Source organism: Protomyctophum parallelum (genome assembly GCF_964188405.1).
Source record: "Protomyctophum parallelum genome assembly, chromosome: 17".
In the NCBI taxonomy this organism is placed as follows: Eukaryota; Metazoa; Chordata; class Actinopteri; order Myctophiformes; family Myctophidae; genus Protomyctophum; species Protomyctophum parallelum.
The window spans coordinates 35,329,459-35,347,789 of NC_139719.1; the positions used below are offsets into that span (position 1 = coordinate 35,329,459).

The 18,331-nt window shown below is 47.4% G+C and overlaps 1 protein-coding gene across 5 annotated transcripts in view; it reads right to left on the bottom strand.

Annotated features, from left to right (window-relative positions):
• The window catches only part of raraa (retinoic acid receptor, alpha a), a 207,309-nt gene that overhangs the window by 46,034 nt on the left and 142,944 nt on the right, over positions 1-18,331 (bottom strand). For 2 of the 5 annotated variants that reach the window (XM_083787934.1, XM_083787933.1), the window contains exon 1: positions 12,456-13,573. The exons of the other annotated variants lie outside the window; for them this stretch is intronic. In XM_083787934.1, the coding sequence (XP_083644060.1) occupies positions 12,456-12,636 (181 nt within the window). In that variant the 5' untranslated portion in view covers positions 12,637-13,573. Of the gene's footprint in view, positions 1-12,455; positions 13,574-18,331 lie in introns of those variants that run through there. 5 annotated transcript variants of the gene reach the window in all.

An 18,331-nucleotide genomic window follows, 5' to 3' on the forward strand; every position in this document is an offset into this window, starting at 1 on the left:
GCTTTGGTGAAGGGGGTGGGGGCTGAGGGAGGGGTTTGGAATAGCCTTCAACCTTGAGCCCCCCCTCCCGTCACATCTCGCAGTCAGCTGACCAAAATTCCCAGGCATCTTTTCCTGGTGTTGGAGGGGGGGGGGGGGATTATAACCCTGGAATAGGGAGCATATGGCCATGAGTGGATTTCTTCTCCCGCTACCTTCAAAACATGTAGCTGTGGGGGGTTAATGAAGGGTGAGGAGGAGTATGGGGAGAAATAGGGTTCAGGTTAGGGAGATATGGGGCTTAGGGAGCCAGGCTTTAGGCTAGGCTTTCATCTCTGGCCAGGGAAGCCTTCTTTCTCTGAGAGAGGGCAGGCACCTGGATGCTAACCTCTGTAGCAGAGTGGGGGTGGGGGGCTAATCACAGCAGTAATCCTAATCTATAATTCAAACTGTGGAGGGCAAGAAGAATACCACTGTCACATTTGCCTGTAGCCAAACGCGGCTAATTTGTGCACCAACCATAATTGCATAATAGCTTGGTAGGTGACCGTGACAGACAGCCATATTTAGAATATGTCATTGTTCAATTCTGTGAAGCTGGGGGGAAAAGACTTGAAAAGACTTAATGTGTGCATCGTCTACATTGGTTCTCAAAGTGGGGTCCCTGGGGTACCCAGCAAAAGTAATTAATATAGCGTCACAATCATTTGAACCACATTCACACATTATTTTATACTTAAAAAAGTTTGAGAACTACCGGGCTCAAACGCATAATATAAGACCGGTTTTATACTTCATTGTACGTCAGTGTCTTGCAGTAAAGAATAGCAGATCTACAAACTCACAAGCGGTTCGCAATCTGCAGATGCGTTGCCACTTGCCAGCTTGTAGGTCTTCTACATTAGTTACTTTTGTACATTTCACCTAGAATGACATGGTGGAAACTGCTGCGGCAATGGTGACTCTGCTACACGCGCAAAGGCTAGATAAACCCAGCATTGGATTTGGATCGTTAAGACGACGCGAGGGGCTTTTGGTCCCATATGTCACTAGAGACGACAGGAAGACGCAGGGAGGGGGAGGGGAGGGAGAGGGGCGGGATTAATGACGACCGCTGCCAATGTAACGTGCTAAATGTGACGGGGATATAGGTCATTCTCCACCAGACTCAATTTGCCAACCCTGGCCTGTCAGCAACCACTGGCTGAGAGCCAGGTCTCCAGCACTCACAAGTCACTAAACTCTCCAACAATAGCTCACACAGCCAATCCATGCTTTTCTCTCTCTCTCTCTCTCTCTTTTTCACCTTTTTCTCCTTCTCTACCTCCACAAACCTATCCTCACCTTTTTGCTCAAAAAGGAGAATATGGGGGAAGAAAAGAACAGGAGCCAAATATGACAATATACCACTGAAATGTTCCAGAGAATGATTGAACGAGTGTTTGTGGATGCCTCTTCTCGAGCTACCTTCACCCCCGCTCCCTGGTACCCGTCTATGCCCGGGATCTCTTCCTCTCACTCTCTCCTTCCCTCTCCCCGTTTCTCTCCTGAGAGGTGCTGACAGCTCAGACAGAATAATCCAGCTCTATTGTGGAGCCACTGCATTAGCAGCAGCAGGCACTGTTTGTGCAATAGAAGAAGAAAATGTAATAATTATATATATATACACACACGTCATGGCGCTGCTTCGTCTTCAGGTGGGCGTGCTGGGTGTATCTGAGGTGAGTTGGTAAGCTACTGCTACCTCCGAGTCCTAACCTAACCCCTCCCCACAAGGGACCACGCTGTGGCGCTCGACAACCTCCGCTTCAGTCAGGTGTTGCCTAGTCCATCCGTCAGATCCCTCAGATGTGAGAGGAGGCGGAAAGGTGGGGGCTAGGGAGGGGATGGGGTTCAATGCCAGTGTCTCCCCCTCGCCGTCTGATGTTATCTACGCTTGTTGTTCAGTGCAGTTCGTGTCTCATGCTTTGATCGCAGCTAGCGCTGAGAGCAGCAAACAAAGAGAGAGGGGGGGGGGGGATTTAGAAAACCAATATTTATGGATGCAACACACCGAGGCCAATTGGTTGACTTTCAACAACATCAACAACACAGAATCACAGAACAATGCTGCAAAGAAATGCCTGACTTGTTTTGCTCGCCTGTGTCACACACCGAAAATAGCAGATCTACAAGCTCAGTGAGACTGTACAACAGCTATTTTCAGCAACACGATGCGCAAGTATAAATCAAGAGGAGGAGGAGGCGGAGCGTTCCAGAGCTGAGATGTTGATGTCAGATAAGTGTGTTGTTTGGCCTGCCGAAAAAGGGAACAGTGAAACACTAGACGCACACACGCACGCGCACGCACAAAAAGGGCTTCTTTCTCATCATGCGACTTGAACCAGAACTGACAAACAAATGCCTCCCGCTCTACTCCATCCATCCATCCATCCTTCCCACCCTCCCTCCCTCCCTGTCTCATCTTTTTCAGTCGACTATAAAAATCTTTCCTCAGGTTACAGCGACAAAAAAAAGAAAATCCCAGGAAACAAGCCGAATGCGGTCTACGCGGGTGCATGTTTTCCCATTTGATTCCTCCACCCCGCCCTCCATATGAAATAACAGCCGGGGACAGGCGGAGACATGAAGGCAAAAAAAAAAAAAAAAAAACATGTTTTGGAAAACGAGGAACGGATCAGGGCATTTTACATTAGGGTTGGGTATCGATAGTGTAATATGAGACTAGATATTATCTGGGCTTTTGGATACTGTATAAAAAAAATTCTCCTGGTTTTAAAACACTTAAAGGACAACTTTAGTTTTTTTCAACCAAGGTTCATGTTCATGTCAGGTTGTTATTAGAGAAACTAAAATATTTTTTTTAATTTGCTGCTTTCTTTCGTTTTAGGGATTTTAGCTGTTTTTGACAGGGGGGCGGGGGCATTCGAGCATGGGGCTAAATATGTATTTTTTTACAACATTTTATAGCGATTTCTTTTTTAATTATTTACTATAGTCCTAATAAACGCCTGGAAATTTCATCTGGCCACAAAACATCACGAGATCTACTGAATGTGTCAAACTTACATTGAGCCTATGACACACAGTGTGGCTTCCCCCCAGTAGGCTACCTTCACATTCAGTAGATCCTGTGATTTATTTGTGGCCAGATGTAATTTCCTGGGGTTTATTAGGGATATAGTAAATAATAAATAAATAAATCTCCATAATATTTTGTAAAAAAATACATATTTAGCACCATGCTCGAATGCCCCCGCCCCCCTGTACAAAACAGCTAAAATCCCTAAAACGAAAGAAAGCAGCAAATGGAAAAAAAATAACACTCATCTTTTAGTTTCTCTAATAACAACCTACAACATGAACCTTGGTTGAAAAAAACTAAAGTTGTCCTTTAAGTCCTCTTTTATACTTTATACTATAATCAAAAAGAAAAAGTACATTATCATATCAATATTAGATATTGTGCATATATCGCCCAACCCTATCTGACATACTGTACATCACAATGTCCAGAGCGGGGGGACTCGCTGGGCGTGGGGGCGGCGGCGCCTTTCTTCCACAGCCGCAGGCAGAGAGTAGTGGAGTGGCGGGCAGGCCGGGTGGTACGGCGGCATAATTCTGCCCCCCCCTCCTCCGAAACAATGAGAGCTCCTCAGCAACTGACACAACCACTTCATTATTGTGATATCTGGCTCTGGCGACTGTCTCTTCTCTCCCTCTCATGCCGAGGTACTTCACGAACAATGCCCCCCCCCCCTCCCGATAAGCTTTACAGGTCAGCCAAAAGGTTAGACAATACGGCTCTCTCAAATGAAGAGTAGGGGAAGCCTTGATACCGGCTGCACCCTCCCCCCCCCAAACCCCGCTTTTAATACACAGTGGCTCTATTCATGACAAACAGGATCTGATTGTCTCGCTCTCCCCTCGCTCACCTCCTGTAACCCACACGTGTTCGGAGCTGCACGGCTAGAGGGCATCTCTCACTTCACACAATGCTAATATCACAAACGGCGAGATGGGGTTGGGGGGGGGGGGGGGTATGGGCAATCAGTGTGTAACCAGATCTTCTCTGCCTCCTTCAGTTGAACATGCTGTCATATCCATCAGTAATGAGAACAAGGGAAGAGGAGGAAATACCATAGTCCATCCATTTACTCTCACTCCCTCCAGTGCGTGTGTGTGTGTGTGTGTGTGTGTGCGTGTGTGCGTGCACACAGACACACACACCCCTGTCTTTAAAAAGGACTCTTCCGTCCCACTTCCACATGACTGTACGAGAGTCTAATAATCCATCCTTGGTTCCCAGGTGGGCCTTTAAGAATCAAATGTCAGTGGCCGGCTTCCAGCTAGACACATAATGAATATGAACTGTATAGGGGGGGGTGGCCACATCCCAGACATACTGAGTTTCCCCGTCACCAGCTGAGGCCGCATTGAGCCGGGCCGGGACGTGGTGGGACAGAAGAGGATAGGACACACAATATGGAGGGAAAGCTTGGGTTACCCCCATAAATCACCACACAGAGGATCTTCCAGTGTAGCCGTCCAGACGTGGCCCCCGGGGGCCTCTTACCCACACAGACACTCAGTATGGTGACATCCGGGCACGTCGGGGACCCGTGGTTATTAACCACAATGAGATCATCTGGGGCGACACAACTCCCTGACATGCATGTTGTCTCGTGTCCCGTCGTCTTTTTTTGAGGGGCGCTAACTAGCCCCTCCTATGCACAGCTTTGTGTGTGTGTGTGTGTGTGTGTGTGTCCGTAGCACGGAATGTGATGATTTGATTGGCCAAGTACGGAATGTGATGATGTATGATGATAAGAGCGCCCCTCACTTCACACAAATGTGATTTGTTGCCACTCAAGCACAAGTTTAACAGATAGTTATTATTTGTATACTGTATCAACCATTAATACTACTCGTAGCACAGCGACGTATGGCTTAACCTGTCATTCCAATTTTAGGTAAGTGAAAAATCACACCTGTGTGATCATCTCATGAACAACTGAATTTATGCGATTGGTTAGCCGATTTGCTCATCTACTTAGGACGTACAGTTTCCCTTCATTGTCAATGGCATTTAATGTTTGTGTTGCCACAAATTTACGTCATATTTGAGGCACATATGACCTAATTTCTACTTTCATTGTCAATGGCAAATGAGACATGTGGGGACAAAAGCTGTAGGAGGGGCTAGCGCCCCTCAAAAATATATATTTAATGAAGTAATTAATAATTTAGAATGTATTAATTTTGTGTGAAGTGGGTAAAGTCAAGTTAAGGACATATCCAGGGGAGGAAGGGGGGGTGTGCTTTGATTTTGTGAGAACAAACAAGGTTAGCTTGTAATGAATGGCTTTTCCTGGTGTGAGACACCAGTGTGAGTTAGGCTGCAGCACTGTTGTCCACCTCGGTCAGAGAAAAACCAACTTGGGAGGCAACAACACAGGGCTATTTTCTCCCTCCAGACAGGAGGAGAACCACCAGGCCTCTCTCGTATTTTTAGCGCGCTAACCTCTACCCTATTTTCTGGGCCGTGGTGGCTTTTCGGAACGGATGTCCCACTCCGAAAATAGGAGGGCATTCCACCTGCGTGTGCGTGTGCGTGCGTGCGTGCGTGCGTGCGTGTGTGTGTGTGTTTGTCCTAATGTTAATACACACATCCGCAAAGGGGGTGTGACTGAGGACAAGCACCTCAGAGGGAGCGAGGGCTACACATGGCAGCCTGGTAGTAGAGGAGGGGAGGGGAGACAGAGGACACCCTACAAAGGGCAGGCAGGGAGAAGCTCTTCGGCGACTGATGAAATGAGGCAACATTCCCTGTAATCACTCTATATATAGCGGGACATCGGCGGAGGATGGGAGGCATGGAATCTTGTAACATATAGGGAGAAAATTAGGGCAGGCGAGCATTAAAGATTAATCGTGACACTGACTGCCCGAGCTCAGGCTCACCACACGGAGGATGCCACCACAGAGATGGGGAAGAGAGGAGGAGAAAGCAATAAAGAGAGAGAGAGAGAGAGAGAGAGAGAGAGAGAGAGAGAGAGAGAGAAAAAAAATCCACTTTGCGAATGAAAATGCCTAGTAGATGAATTCTGGGGTGATAAATGTCCCCGGTTCAATACCCAGATGAATTTATGTATGTTCCATTACGAGAGGGTGGAGATAGGACATGGAGATGGGGTGGAGAGATGAAGAGAACGAGAGCGAGAGAGAGAGAGAGGGCGGGAGGGGAGACGTCTCTCAATGTGTTGGTGAGCTAGCCATGCAGAGCCCATTGCGAACAAGCCATCTGCAGAGATAAGTAAAGAAGTGATTACAACAGGCCCCGGCTCTATTTCTGACAGTTGACGCTTGACTGCCCCCATAGAGCTGAATTGATTTAAATGAAGAAGCTATGAATATTTTAGAGGGTGGAACCTCTCCTTTAACCTGCACCATTACAAACTCCCACCCACCTCTCTCTGTGTGTGTGTGTGTGTGTGTGTGTGTGTGTGTGTGTGTGTGTGTGTGTGTGTGTGTGTGTGTGTGTGTGTGTGTGTGTGTGTGTGTGTGTGTGTGTGTGTGTGTGTGTGTGTGTGTGTGTGTGTGTGTGTGTGTGTGTGTGTGTGTGTGTGTGTGTGTGTGTGTGTGCGTGTGTGGTAGAGTACAGCAGACACGGGGGAGAATGTAATTATTGATACTGAGATTAAGGCCCTATTGTCACAATGTCTGCAATCAGCCGACTCCTTTAAGCCCTGATGAATCAATGACACTGCCTGGATCCTGACTGTCCGCTCTGCTTTGTTCATCAAAGTGGGCTTTGCAGTGTAAACCAGCCCTTGTTTGGGGATTTAGCGTCAAACCAAACTGCCGTACAGTACTCTCTCACCGATGCCCCCGGCTAATTCTCTCTACAAACAAGCCGGGGCCCGCCCGCGGATCCAAGCATGCATGTGCGTGCGACCCCGTGCGCGCTCACCGACACACACGGCCCTCCCCTAAAAAAGAAATATGCTGAGTTTCCCGACATACTCCATGTCAAATGATTCCGCAATGTGCCACCCACAGCAAATAAAACAGACAGTCAGCTACGACATTGTTTATGTGTGTCCAAATAGTCAAGGTAATGGGCCACACCCAGTCAGTACACCTTAAACCAAAACAGAGAAAAGAGCAAACACACTCAGCAACTGACACGCGGCATCATATGATGAACACCCATGACCCTGTTGCCCGCGGTAACCTTGTAGTGGTGGCGGTGGTGGTGGTGCATGTACGTGTGTGCGCGTTTGTGTGTGGGGGGGAGGGGGGTCACGCCCCATTCCGAGGACGTCTGTATTTAGTCAATGATGCCTCACATTAAAAAGAGGGCGATGACACCTTTGAAGGTTGACGGCAGGGTGCCATTTTGAGAGCGAGTGATGGCAGGTTGTGAAATGCTGCCCTGCGGCCTTTCCCAGGCAAGTGGCAGCAGTGGAGTTGAACTCCCTTCACCTCTGCCATTACAAACATACCTTGATGACAAAGCAGGTTATTGATGTTCACCTGAAGGTGAAAGCAGGCGCGTTTCTGTGGATGCGCCGTGCACTCTCCCCTCTTTCACACTCTGTGTCTCTCTCTCTCTCTCATGTGCACGCACAGACAGACACACACACACACACACACACACACACACACACACACAGACGCACACACGCACACACACACACTCCATCTCTCTCCATGACGTTCCAGCCGTCCAGTCCACTAAATCACTGTCGCCATTGGCTGACAGGGGTTAGATGGACCTGGCGCGACCAGGAGTCTGCTTGGCAGTCCCCTCCCCTGGAAGAAGAGGGGACCTTGCCCGCTGCTGTCCATCCATCTAGCCTGTCCCATCAAGTTGAGATCAACACGGCCCCAGGAGGAAAGGGCCCCTGCTTTTGTCAGGCTGTCCATGAAAACAGTGAGAGGTGCACAGGCGTGAGAGAGAGCATGCATGCATTTTATAGGGCTCAGGGACTTGGCATTGAGGTAAAGGGCAAGTGCTGCACTTCAAAACAATTTAGGCCCTGCTGTTTGTATTGTTGCTTCGTCTCTGTGCAACAAATGCGCCAATTTTAGTGCAATCATAATTCATCATTTTGTCATATAAAACAAAGCAGAAATCACTGATGGGAAAACAGTGCCATGACAAACTCCTTTTGCCTTGACATAAAGACACGTGACAGGCCTGGGTGACCTTTTCCCCAGCTGTTTGTCTAAGCAACTCTCCTTTTAGTGTCATAGAGTGACAGCTCTCTGGCCAAGTCCATTTGTGGTTTTCGGCAAGCCTCTCGTCTCTCTACGCTCAGTGCGCTGTGTTGTTTATGGAGAGTTTCTACTCCCACTGTGCAGTTGCCAGATGTAATTTGTGCATTGGGGGGGACGGGACAGGACAGAGAACAATATCCATAGCTCGTTCGCAAAGCCAACACAGAAAACTGTTGGCGTGTGCCGAGTCCAAACACACCAGCCGCAGTTTTTCCATGTTGGTGCCCGAACAGCACAAACAATTATGCTGCAGCCTCTCACAATGCCAGAAGAAACCACATCAGCAAGTTGGAGCTTTCTGACTTTCTTCTCTTCCCTTCAAAAAAACTAAAACCTCAGCCCAGCCCAGTCCAGCCTACAACCCCCCCCCCCCCCCCCCCCCCCCGTCACCCTTGCCCAAAATTGCTCCCGCTGTTATGGTCCTTAGCGCTGAAAAACAATAAAAATACCATCTGTTTTTTCTCTAGCCTCTTCTAGCCCCCTGCACCCCTTCCCTTCTCCTCTGGAAAGGACTTCCGCACTTAAATACCACATGAGTCAGATTAGACTGCCAGTCACTAGCCCCTCAGACACACAGCCATCGGAGCCAACAGTTCTACTTGGCAGCCTCGTCATGAGAAACAAAAATAATCTAACGTTTTGCCTTTCCTGTGCCTTCATCTGCACTCACTGGAAATGTCCTGACGGACCCCCTTTTGTACTGAGGATGGCCTGGGAAAACAAGCAAAGACATGAAAAACCCCATGGGCCGGTGAGCATTGGATCCTACCATGCAATCCCCCTTTCTCTTTCTCTCTCCAGTCCATTCCCCCTCCACCAGCAACAGTCATTGCTCCCTCCCCTCCCTTTCCCTCCACAGTGTGTGTGACAGTCATGTGAACAAGGCCACGCACATTCCTTCATGCATGAGCCCGTAATTGCTGTAAGGATTCCGACCGGCGAGGGGGGCGGATCAAGTGCATTTAATCGGGAAGGCCGGGGCCCTTCAGCGTGAAGACTCAGCATTGTTCCTCTGCACCACAACAAGTCAGATTATCAGTGGCTTGTTGATGCTGCTTATGATTAGGCTGAACTGAGGTTACATGGAACAAGCCCCAAATGAGCCCGCAAAATGTCACGTATAAAAACACTAAACACGTCGACTACGGTCTACAGCAATGTCCAAATCACAAAAAAGGCTCCATTTAAAATTTCAATCAGTAGACGGCATTTCAGAAACCACTTAAAACAATGAATTCTGGTTGTTTTGCAAATACCCAGACAACAGGATCAAGTTACATGTTGGAGAGAAGGGTTCACTTTTTCCACAGGCACAGCACCTCATTTTCCACTGCCAAGTTGCTTTTTCGAGCACTGTAAACCACTTTCAACCAGGTGTCCCATATTTTTTTCAAATTGTCAAACATTTTCAAAATACTTAAAATAAAAAATCTACAAGCTTTTAAGGTACTGCGATGCAACACGTTGTGAGCTTATAGACTTGGCTATATGTCATTTATAAAAAAAGAGCTTGGAGCATCATTTTAAAAAGAAATCTGTTATCACTCACAATCATCACATTCAACCAAAGAATATCAATATACTATTATTATCTGTCAATGTTATGCAGCCCAGAACAGTTAGATTACAAGTGGCCTGTTGACACGGCTCATGGACAGAATCCCACTGACAGAGCTTGGAAAGAAATAGTTGTGACAGCTGGAAAGTGGAGCTTCTTTGAAAGAGCCAATGCCACTGGGAATAAACAGTGTCCATATGATCTGGCTTTCTGCCTGGCCACTTATGGCTCCGGGAGGTAGATTTTGAGCCAGTTTAACTCCAGTGACGGTGTCAGGGAGTGCACTCAGGGAGCCAGAGAGCTCTTCTGGGGAGCACTGTAATGAGTAGTTAGATTCAGCATGGAGTGGTTGAAAGAGAGAGCACAGAAAGAAACAAAATAAAAGGACAACCCATGAAGGACCAAAAGGGAAAAGGGCTGAGGTAAAAAAGAAAAGAAAAAAAGGTTTTAACTCCTACCTACATTCTGCTGCCAAACCCACGTGGTGCATAACATATACCATGATACATGGCACTACTGCCTGAAGTTCAGTTTACAGACAAGGGGAAAAAAGGAGACCAGAAATGGGTCAAACCCGGCACATCTCGTTGGACTGTCTCTCATTCTCTCTCTCTCTGGCCAGGCTAGTTTGGATTTCTGCACTACGAGGAGGAGGAGAGGGGGTGGAAGAGCAGAAGAATCTTGTTCTGTTTTGTTTTCTGCCCCCGTGATCCAATAAGCCTGCCACGCCACGTGACAACACTAAGGGATGTTGCCCCTCTACCCCCCGTCTCTTCCCATCTCCCCCATCGTGCACTAAATTTTTTATCACATTCAGGCAGAAAGGCAGGGACGAGCTACGCTACCCCCCTACCCCCCCCCCCCCCCCCCCCCCCCCCCCACCCCCACCACACACCTCGTTCCAACTCCAACGATGAGCAAAACAATGTGGAGCCGCGCTAGGGTTCAGAGGTCTCTTCCTGGTCCCCGGGTCCCCCGCCCTCCAAGCCTCCCTTAGATTAGCTCACATGGTTTGAATCAATGCTGCCTCTGGAGCTGTCTGGCTGGCTGGTACAATAAATGGTTCTCTTGCTTTGCCCAAACGTCTGCGTTGAAAAGGGCCTGACTTGGGCTATAGCGACATGACCTTTTGGGTGGGGAAAAAGAAAGAAAAAGAACGCCGACAGCATGTGTGACATGTCCCTGTCTGTGATTTATATGCAGCTTTGCACCAAAGGCATTTTTCTGGTCTTGAGAGAAACAGTCAGTGCCTCCAAAAATATATTAGATCAGAAGCTACTGTGCAAATAAATAGAAGAAAAAAAGTTGCGCGCGCATTTGTTTGTTGATGCTGCTAAACATTAGCAATTCCTGCTTGTGTTTCCCCTTTGTCGTGTGTTTTCTATGGTCCTGAGATGGGGAGGAAATTAGCCCTTAAAAGCCTGTGGAGATTCCTGGCTTTTGCTCTCCCTGAGCTGTGAAAGACAACAGAGCCATCTCGACTATAAAGACCTGGCATGCTTTGTGCTGACTCGCCCCTTTGAGGTGAAGAATGGTAAATAAAGGGCCCTCAATGATACTTTGTTGTTGCAATAAAACTATCTCTCAGGGCAGCAGATATAGTGTCAATTCAGTGAACAAAAACAGTCAGGATATTTCTCTTGGCTGGCTTTGGTTACTTAACCCAAGACAAACAACTACTACTAGACAAAACAGATGGCTGGGTTTTGTCGAAGAAAGCGCTGTTCATATTTTATCAAGAGTATGCATCCCAATTAAATGGTTATTGATATTCTATTTTTACCCATTCACACCTATTTGACAGACAGTAATGTAATAAGAAAAAATATATTTAATCGCCTATATCTGACTTCCAAGCTCTGGACACACAATTGTAAAATCTGACAGTCCATGTTTTAACTGAGCCATGCAAGTCATAAATCAATATTAAAGAATGTCTAGAATCACTAGTGAGTGAGTGCCAATAAACCGACATTTTACATTAATATAGAGAGAATTAGACAGATAAATAAATATGTTGGACTGTGAGCGTGTGTGCAGCAGTTGGATCTAGGGCAGGCTATCCAGATTACCACAGGAATCCAGGGATAACGCCAGCAGGAAAGTTTGATCTTATTAACGTTGGCACGGCTTTCAAAAAAAAATCTTGTTTATTAAGTGCATATTTAACGTGGCCTAGATCAGATCACAGAAAGCTAAAGTTTGCGCTACGGTTTCGTTTAAAAACATACATGTTGATCGTAAGAGGGGGGAGAGAGAGAGAGAGAGAGGGGCGAAAAGTGGGTCAACTATAATGCAGCTATGAAGCTGCATGATGTTGATAATACACTGTATATACAGTGCTGTTGGGTGGCATTTCGGCAAGTCTTTCTACAATGAACAACGATTCTAATAACGTAGTAGGCGGCAGGCCTGTGTAACGGTCCGCAGCGCGATTGTAGACAGTCAGTAGTAAGTCACCAAATAATTTGATGAAAAACTTTCCCCCAAATCGCGTGGACAATTAACCCCCCTCCCAAAAAAAGAAAAAGAAAAAAGCGCAGAAACACGGCTGTGAGGAGGGACAAGACAAGGGAGAGTGGTGTTTTTGTGTGTGAAGTGAACTTAACGAGGCAGTGAAAATGCCACCTACAGTGATTGGAGCCGTTCCAGTGCTGGTTCCTGATGGACGTGCTGTAGGGATGCGGCGCTCCGGGCACCAGTCCGCCTTTCTCCGGGATCAAGCATCCTCTGCTTTGGTTGTAGTAATCCATCATCAGAAACGGGCTCGGGCTGGGATTCAGTCCCACAACGTCCACACTCTCATACATCATACGGGGCGCGCTGTGACGGCGGGGGGATTATTATCAAATAGGGGGAATAATAATCTTTGCGGCGCACAGAAAATACGAGCACCGCCAGCCCAGTGGGGTTTAGTTCGCCACCGGTGCTAGAGGTAGGACGGCGGGGGAATGACGGGGGAAACTGCATTAAATAGGGGAGAAAAGTAATAAATCCACACAAAAATGACTCATTCGAAGGTCTGCGTTCTTCTTTTTCCGTTGCGTTGCATGGGGGAAAAACTGGCCGTGGTGCACACACACACACAGAACTGAGTGTCTGAAATGTCCTAATCAGCCGCGATCAATTTGAAAACATAATTCAAGAAAATGGTCAACATGATGTCCTAATAGTAGACTGTCGCTTGGAGCGTGAAGAATGGTTAGATCGAAAACGACCGGTAATAACTTCAGCACCAAATATCAGCCCAATAAATTCGGCCTCGCTAAAATAGACGGCACCATCTGAGCTCGCATCGCATGCATCCACTAAAATAAAAAAATAAATACTGAAAATTAAATCCAATAAAAAAGATCGTTAATCTCCAGGTCCACCACGGCAGCACCAACACTGCAACAGTAAAAATGTGTGTATGTATGTGTGTGTGTGGACGAGGCGACGGCGCCGAGACCACATAAGAGGTTTCCGTGGAGTTGCAGGGTGTCCTTTGGGATATGACCGATTGTCCCGTTTGCGCTCGCCTCGGGTGGACTAGATAAGCCCCGGCTCGCTGTGTCTGTCCACGGATCCGCTTCTTGTTCCCCACAACACGGCACCGTCCGTGCGCGACGGCTGAGCCCGCTGGCCTGTCCTTTCCCCCCTTTGATAATAAATAGATCCTGGGGTTGTTCGCATGAAACATTCAGCGCGTCTTGTTTATATTTTTGGGCTGTGCACAGATCCTTTCCCACACATTAAATCGTGCGGCTGTGTGTGTGTTGTGCAGAATGTGACAAGGCACAGCAGCTGGGAAGCTTTGGCTCCGCCCCGCCGGGCCGCTCTCTTTCATGCGTGGCTCCGCCCGCGTTTTAACCCTTCAAAGACGTCACCAAAAAACAGAGAGACAGACTAGAGGAGAGCCCGTCGCATTCCCTCATGGCGAGGTACGGGGGACTTTAAATAGCAAAACGTATTGAAGGACACAATTAAATTATACAAGCGGCGGAGTAATGAGTCTTTCATATCTTTGCGCCGAGTTCATGAGCATAAATGAGTGCTTCAAGCAGACTGACGACGCTCGATCTTGAAAATTCAACCTCTCACTCTTTTATTTGGGGCTCCTCCTTCCAACTAATGTGACCTTGTTCTCCCTGCTCTCATCGTCGCCTACCCTCCCTAGTTTTTCTCCCCCAGACCACTGTCTCGCTAATTTGCCTAATGCTATGCGGCTGAACTTTTCCTGAACCCATGGAAGTAGGCAGCCTCACCTCCAAATGACCCACACGGTGACTCTGACTTGCTGTTCTGCCTCTCTCATCGTACCCCCGTTCAAGGTTTCCCACCTTGTACAGCCCTATAAAACACAATCACGCTTTTCAAAAAGTTCTGGCTGCAAAGCTCACTGCATGCCGCATGCCATATGCCACAGAGAGTAGGCTAAGGAAAGTTGCAAAGTCAACAAGTAATGCTAGGCCTACTAAGTGAGACATAACACCCCCCCCCCCCCCCCTGCATCAGTCAGTTTCACTGCTTCCCTGAATGGCATTGCATCAACTTATTAATGCAGGCAATTACTCCCTCAGCCGATCCTCTGTGACATTCCATGCAACATTGTTGCAACTCGTTTGGCAGGCAGGCACACAGCTGTGTGTCATGCACCAGTCAGTGCCAAAGCTATCATACTGTAATTTACATACCTGGCCTGAATATTACATTCGCGTGACAGGTGATTCAGAAAGAAAACAATACGACAATAATTATAGCAATACACACAACGTCATTATATGTATTTGTAGGTTAATATAGATTTATGTTGTAAAAAGTCAGTGACACTGCTGCCTTTAACGGTGTCTCGCCGGCGGACCACACCCGACGTCTAATGTAATGTACCACTTACTCACAAGTGGTACATTACACTTACAGTGACCTCAGTGACCTGCAGGGCCGCCCTACAACACTACACCTGAGCCACAGGTCACGGCTGGGTCGGAGCATCAAGGTGTCAGGAGGAGGTGGGATATCTGTAATGAAGCCCAGCATGGGGCTGAGGGGGCCCGGCCTAATGGCCTATACGCTGTCCTCTCCTGCCTCTCCTTTGACTGTGACACATTATTGAATGCAGACCCCTGTGTGTTTGCTCTGCCTGATAAGGAGAGCCCAGAGTGGAGGGCTTGCCCCCACCCCCAGACTGCACTGATAGCATAGCCACACATTCCTTGACAGGATTAGCCACACTGAGTAATGGCTGTCAGAAAATGCTAATTTTCCGGGTGCTCTGTTTTCGTCTCCGAGGGGGAGGGAGTTAATTCTCTCAGTTATAGCCTGTGATTGCATAATCAGAGTCTGAGTAGAGATAGCGGAGTATTGATCACTGTTTATTACAACAAAGGGGGAGGGTGAAAATAGCTAAAGAGAACCCCCCCAGAATTAATCTTATTTATTTATTTATTATTGTTATTATTTTATTCATTCATTCATTCATTCATTCATTTACCTAGCCTACTTACTTACAATGAATTCAGGACACTAAATACTTTTAAGCAAAAAAGAGCGAGAGAGGAAAGGAAACAGGGTGGTGTGTGTGTGTGTGTGTGTGTGTGTGTGTGTGTGTGTGTGTGTGTGTGTGTGTGCGTGCGTGCGTGCGTGCGTGCGTGCGTGCGTGTGTGTGTGTGTGTGTGTGTGAAAGAGAGAGGAAGGCAGAGGGTGTTGCTGAGGTAGCAGTGGCATGGTGCCAGGCGATGCCCAGTCATATCTGTGCCCGCCAGTTGAATGAGCCAAGTTTGCAACGGCGGACTTATTTTGACATGCGGAGGTGTGGGAGAGAAGCTTGTCATACTCTCACAAACACACACACACACATATGTCGACATACACACACACTTAAATCGAGTAAATTGGAGCCAGGCATAGCCAGTTAGAGGTTAAGTGAAAGTGGCCAGTGGCTTCTGGCACATGTCAAACTCTGTGACGACACAATAGAGAAACAGTGTGTGTGTGTGTGTGTGTGTGTGTGTGTGTGTGTGTGTGTGTGTGTGTGTGTGTGTGTGTGTGTGTGTGTGTGTGTGTGTGTGTGTGTGTGTGTGTGTGTGTGTGTGTGTGTGTGTTTGTGTGTGTGTGTTTGTGTGTGTGTGTGTGTGTGTGTGTGTGTGTGTGTGTGTGTGTGTGTGTGTGAGAGAGAGAGAGAGAGAGAGAGAGAGAGCCAGACAGCTAGTTGCAGCCTCAATAAGCTCCACACTCCTGAGCAACACAGAAACGTACTGAGGTAGATACCCAGAGAGAAAGATGTGTCACTATGGCTCAGAGCTCCAAAAGCATGATGCGAAGAACCCAGGAAAACCAATGGGAAGGCAGAATTCAGACATTAATGCCCTCACAGGGCTTGCAGGATATGTGAAGAGCAAATTATAGAGTGATACACTATGAATGATGATGGGTAGACATGAACATAGTGTCTCAAGGGGTTAGACTGGTGGAGAAGGGGGGTGGGGTGATGAAGAAAAAGTCGAGAGAGAGAGAGAGAGAGAGAGAGAGAGAGAGAGAGAGTTTTAGGAGAGAATTCAAAGAGGTTTATGAGAGTGGGTGGAGAGGAGATTGCAGGCTGGACCTTGAGGGTGTCAAACTATTTTTACTGCCTCCTCTCTTCTTCTCCTCTGCCCCAATCGGGGGCGTTAGGAAGCAGTTAAAAAAAAATCCTTCGCCCTTCCTCCCCCCAAGGAGATGAGCTGACAGGTTAGAACAAACAATAGGTCATTATGTCATTTGGCTTATTGCGTGTGATAAAAGAGGTTGAAAAGGGCCTTCCTCGGCTAACGCACAACCCCAAGCTCAACTCCACTGGCGATTGAGAGCTCAGTCAAGATGAAGCAGTGGAAGAGGTCTGTTTTTTTTTTTTTTTTAACCACTTACTGTATGCACTATACTTTGTCATACAGCGGATAGCGAAAATAGCTGATCTACATGCTCACAATGCGTCGTGATGGAACATGTTGTGAGCTTGTAGATATTTACTTCTTAAAAAAAGAAAGGGAAAAAAAAGAATTCTGGAAAGGATCCATCAACATCTGTCATCTGCAATCAGCTGTCCCTCAACGCTTTTTTTCACGTCTCCCTAGCTAGGGTCACTTCCTGTGTAATGTGTTCTTTATTGGAGTGTTCTTCAATCGAGCCTTTTTGAACTAAACCGAATAATATTCTGTGAAAGTCACAGAGACGTTAGTCAAACTCTGACCAGGTATCAGTGACTAAACTGGGTAAAGGCTAAAGCAAACAAAGGCCAGACCGGCCTTATCACTTGGACAACACTTCACGTGAGTGAATATATCTCCTGACCAGATAAGACCAGACATCTTTGAGTCAGGGCAGTCCGGGAACTAATTTTGGAATTCCTGTCCACCACAATGGTTAGTGCAATGTTCCCAAACTGGGCTTGAGGGCCTGCCAAAGAGGCCTATAGAGAAGGTCCCATGAGGCTCCTTGGCAAAATGAACAATTCATTTAGTGATTTCACGTACCGGAAGTTAGTTCAATGAGAACGTGTTCAGCATGTGTATCGATTCTACATAGAAACAACAATCTTTTCTTGGAAGTCTGTGGGACAAAATCATAACAAATGTGGGTATATCCTAATGCATGCATCTCTGTAGGGATATTTGGCATGAAAAAGTTTGGGAACTAAACTATAAACTATAACTATATATAAACTATAACACACACTGCGCAAAAAGCATGTCTCTCTTGACCTCGCTCACAGCACCCAATCGTACCCCCGTTCCCCGTTCTCATGCAGATGGCTAATGCCCGGCTGATACAATAAATTGAGACGAGCCTCCATCTTTCCTAAATCTTATCCGGCATCCTAATAAGGCGGGACAGCGGGGGCAGAGAGAGAGAGACAGAGAGAGATAGAGAGAGGACCGCTTTAAGAAGATGAAATGTGTTATAATTTGAGAGGGAGAGAGAGACAGAGAGGCAGAGTGATTGTGTGTCTCTGTCAAGCTGTGTCAAGTGGGAGAGAGAGGAAAGCATGTCGATGACAGCATTAGCCCACAACTGTGTAGCTCAGCATCCTAATCCCCCCACACACATGCGCACACAGACACACACATTGCTGTCATGGACTGACTCTGCTGCCAACTTCCTCTTCTTCATGAGTGTTTTGTGTGTGTGTATGTGTGTGCATGTGTGTGTGCGCACATGTGTGTATGTGTGACACAGCTTATCACTCTGTTCCCCCGCCGTCATCCATTTGTGTGTGTGTGTGTGTGTGTGTGTGTGTGTGTGTGTGTGTGTTTACACAGCTGGGTTTGTGCTGCTCGTACAGTCAAGCCTAGCAGCTGTGCTCTCTCTGTCTGACAGTGTGCTGATGTGTAAAGAAGGACCTTGCTCTCGGGGAACAGGCTATCGATGGACACCACCGCACTGCTTTCACGTCTCTAATCTGGATCTATATATCACACACGCACGCACACGCACACGCACACGCACACGCACACGCACACGCACACGCACACGCACACGCACACACACACA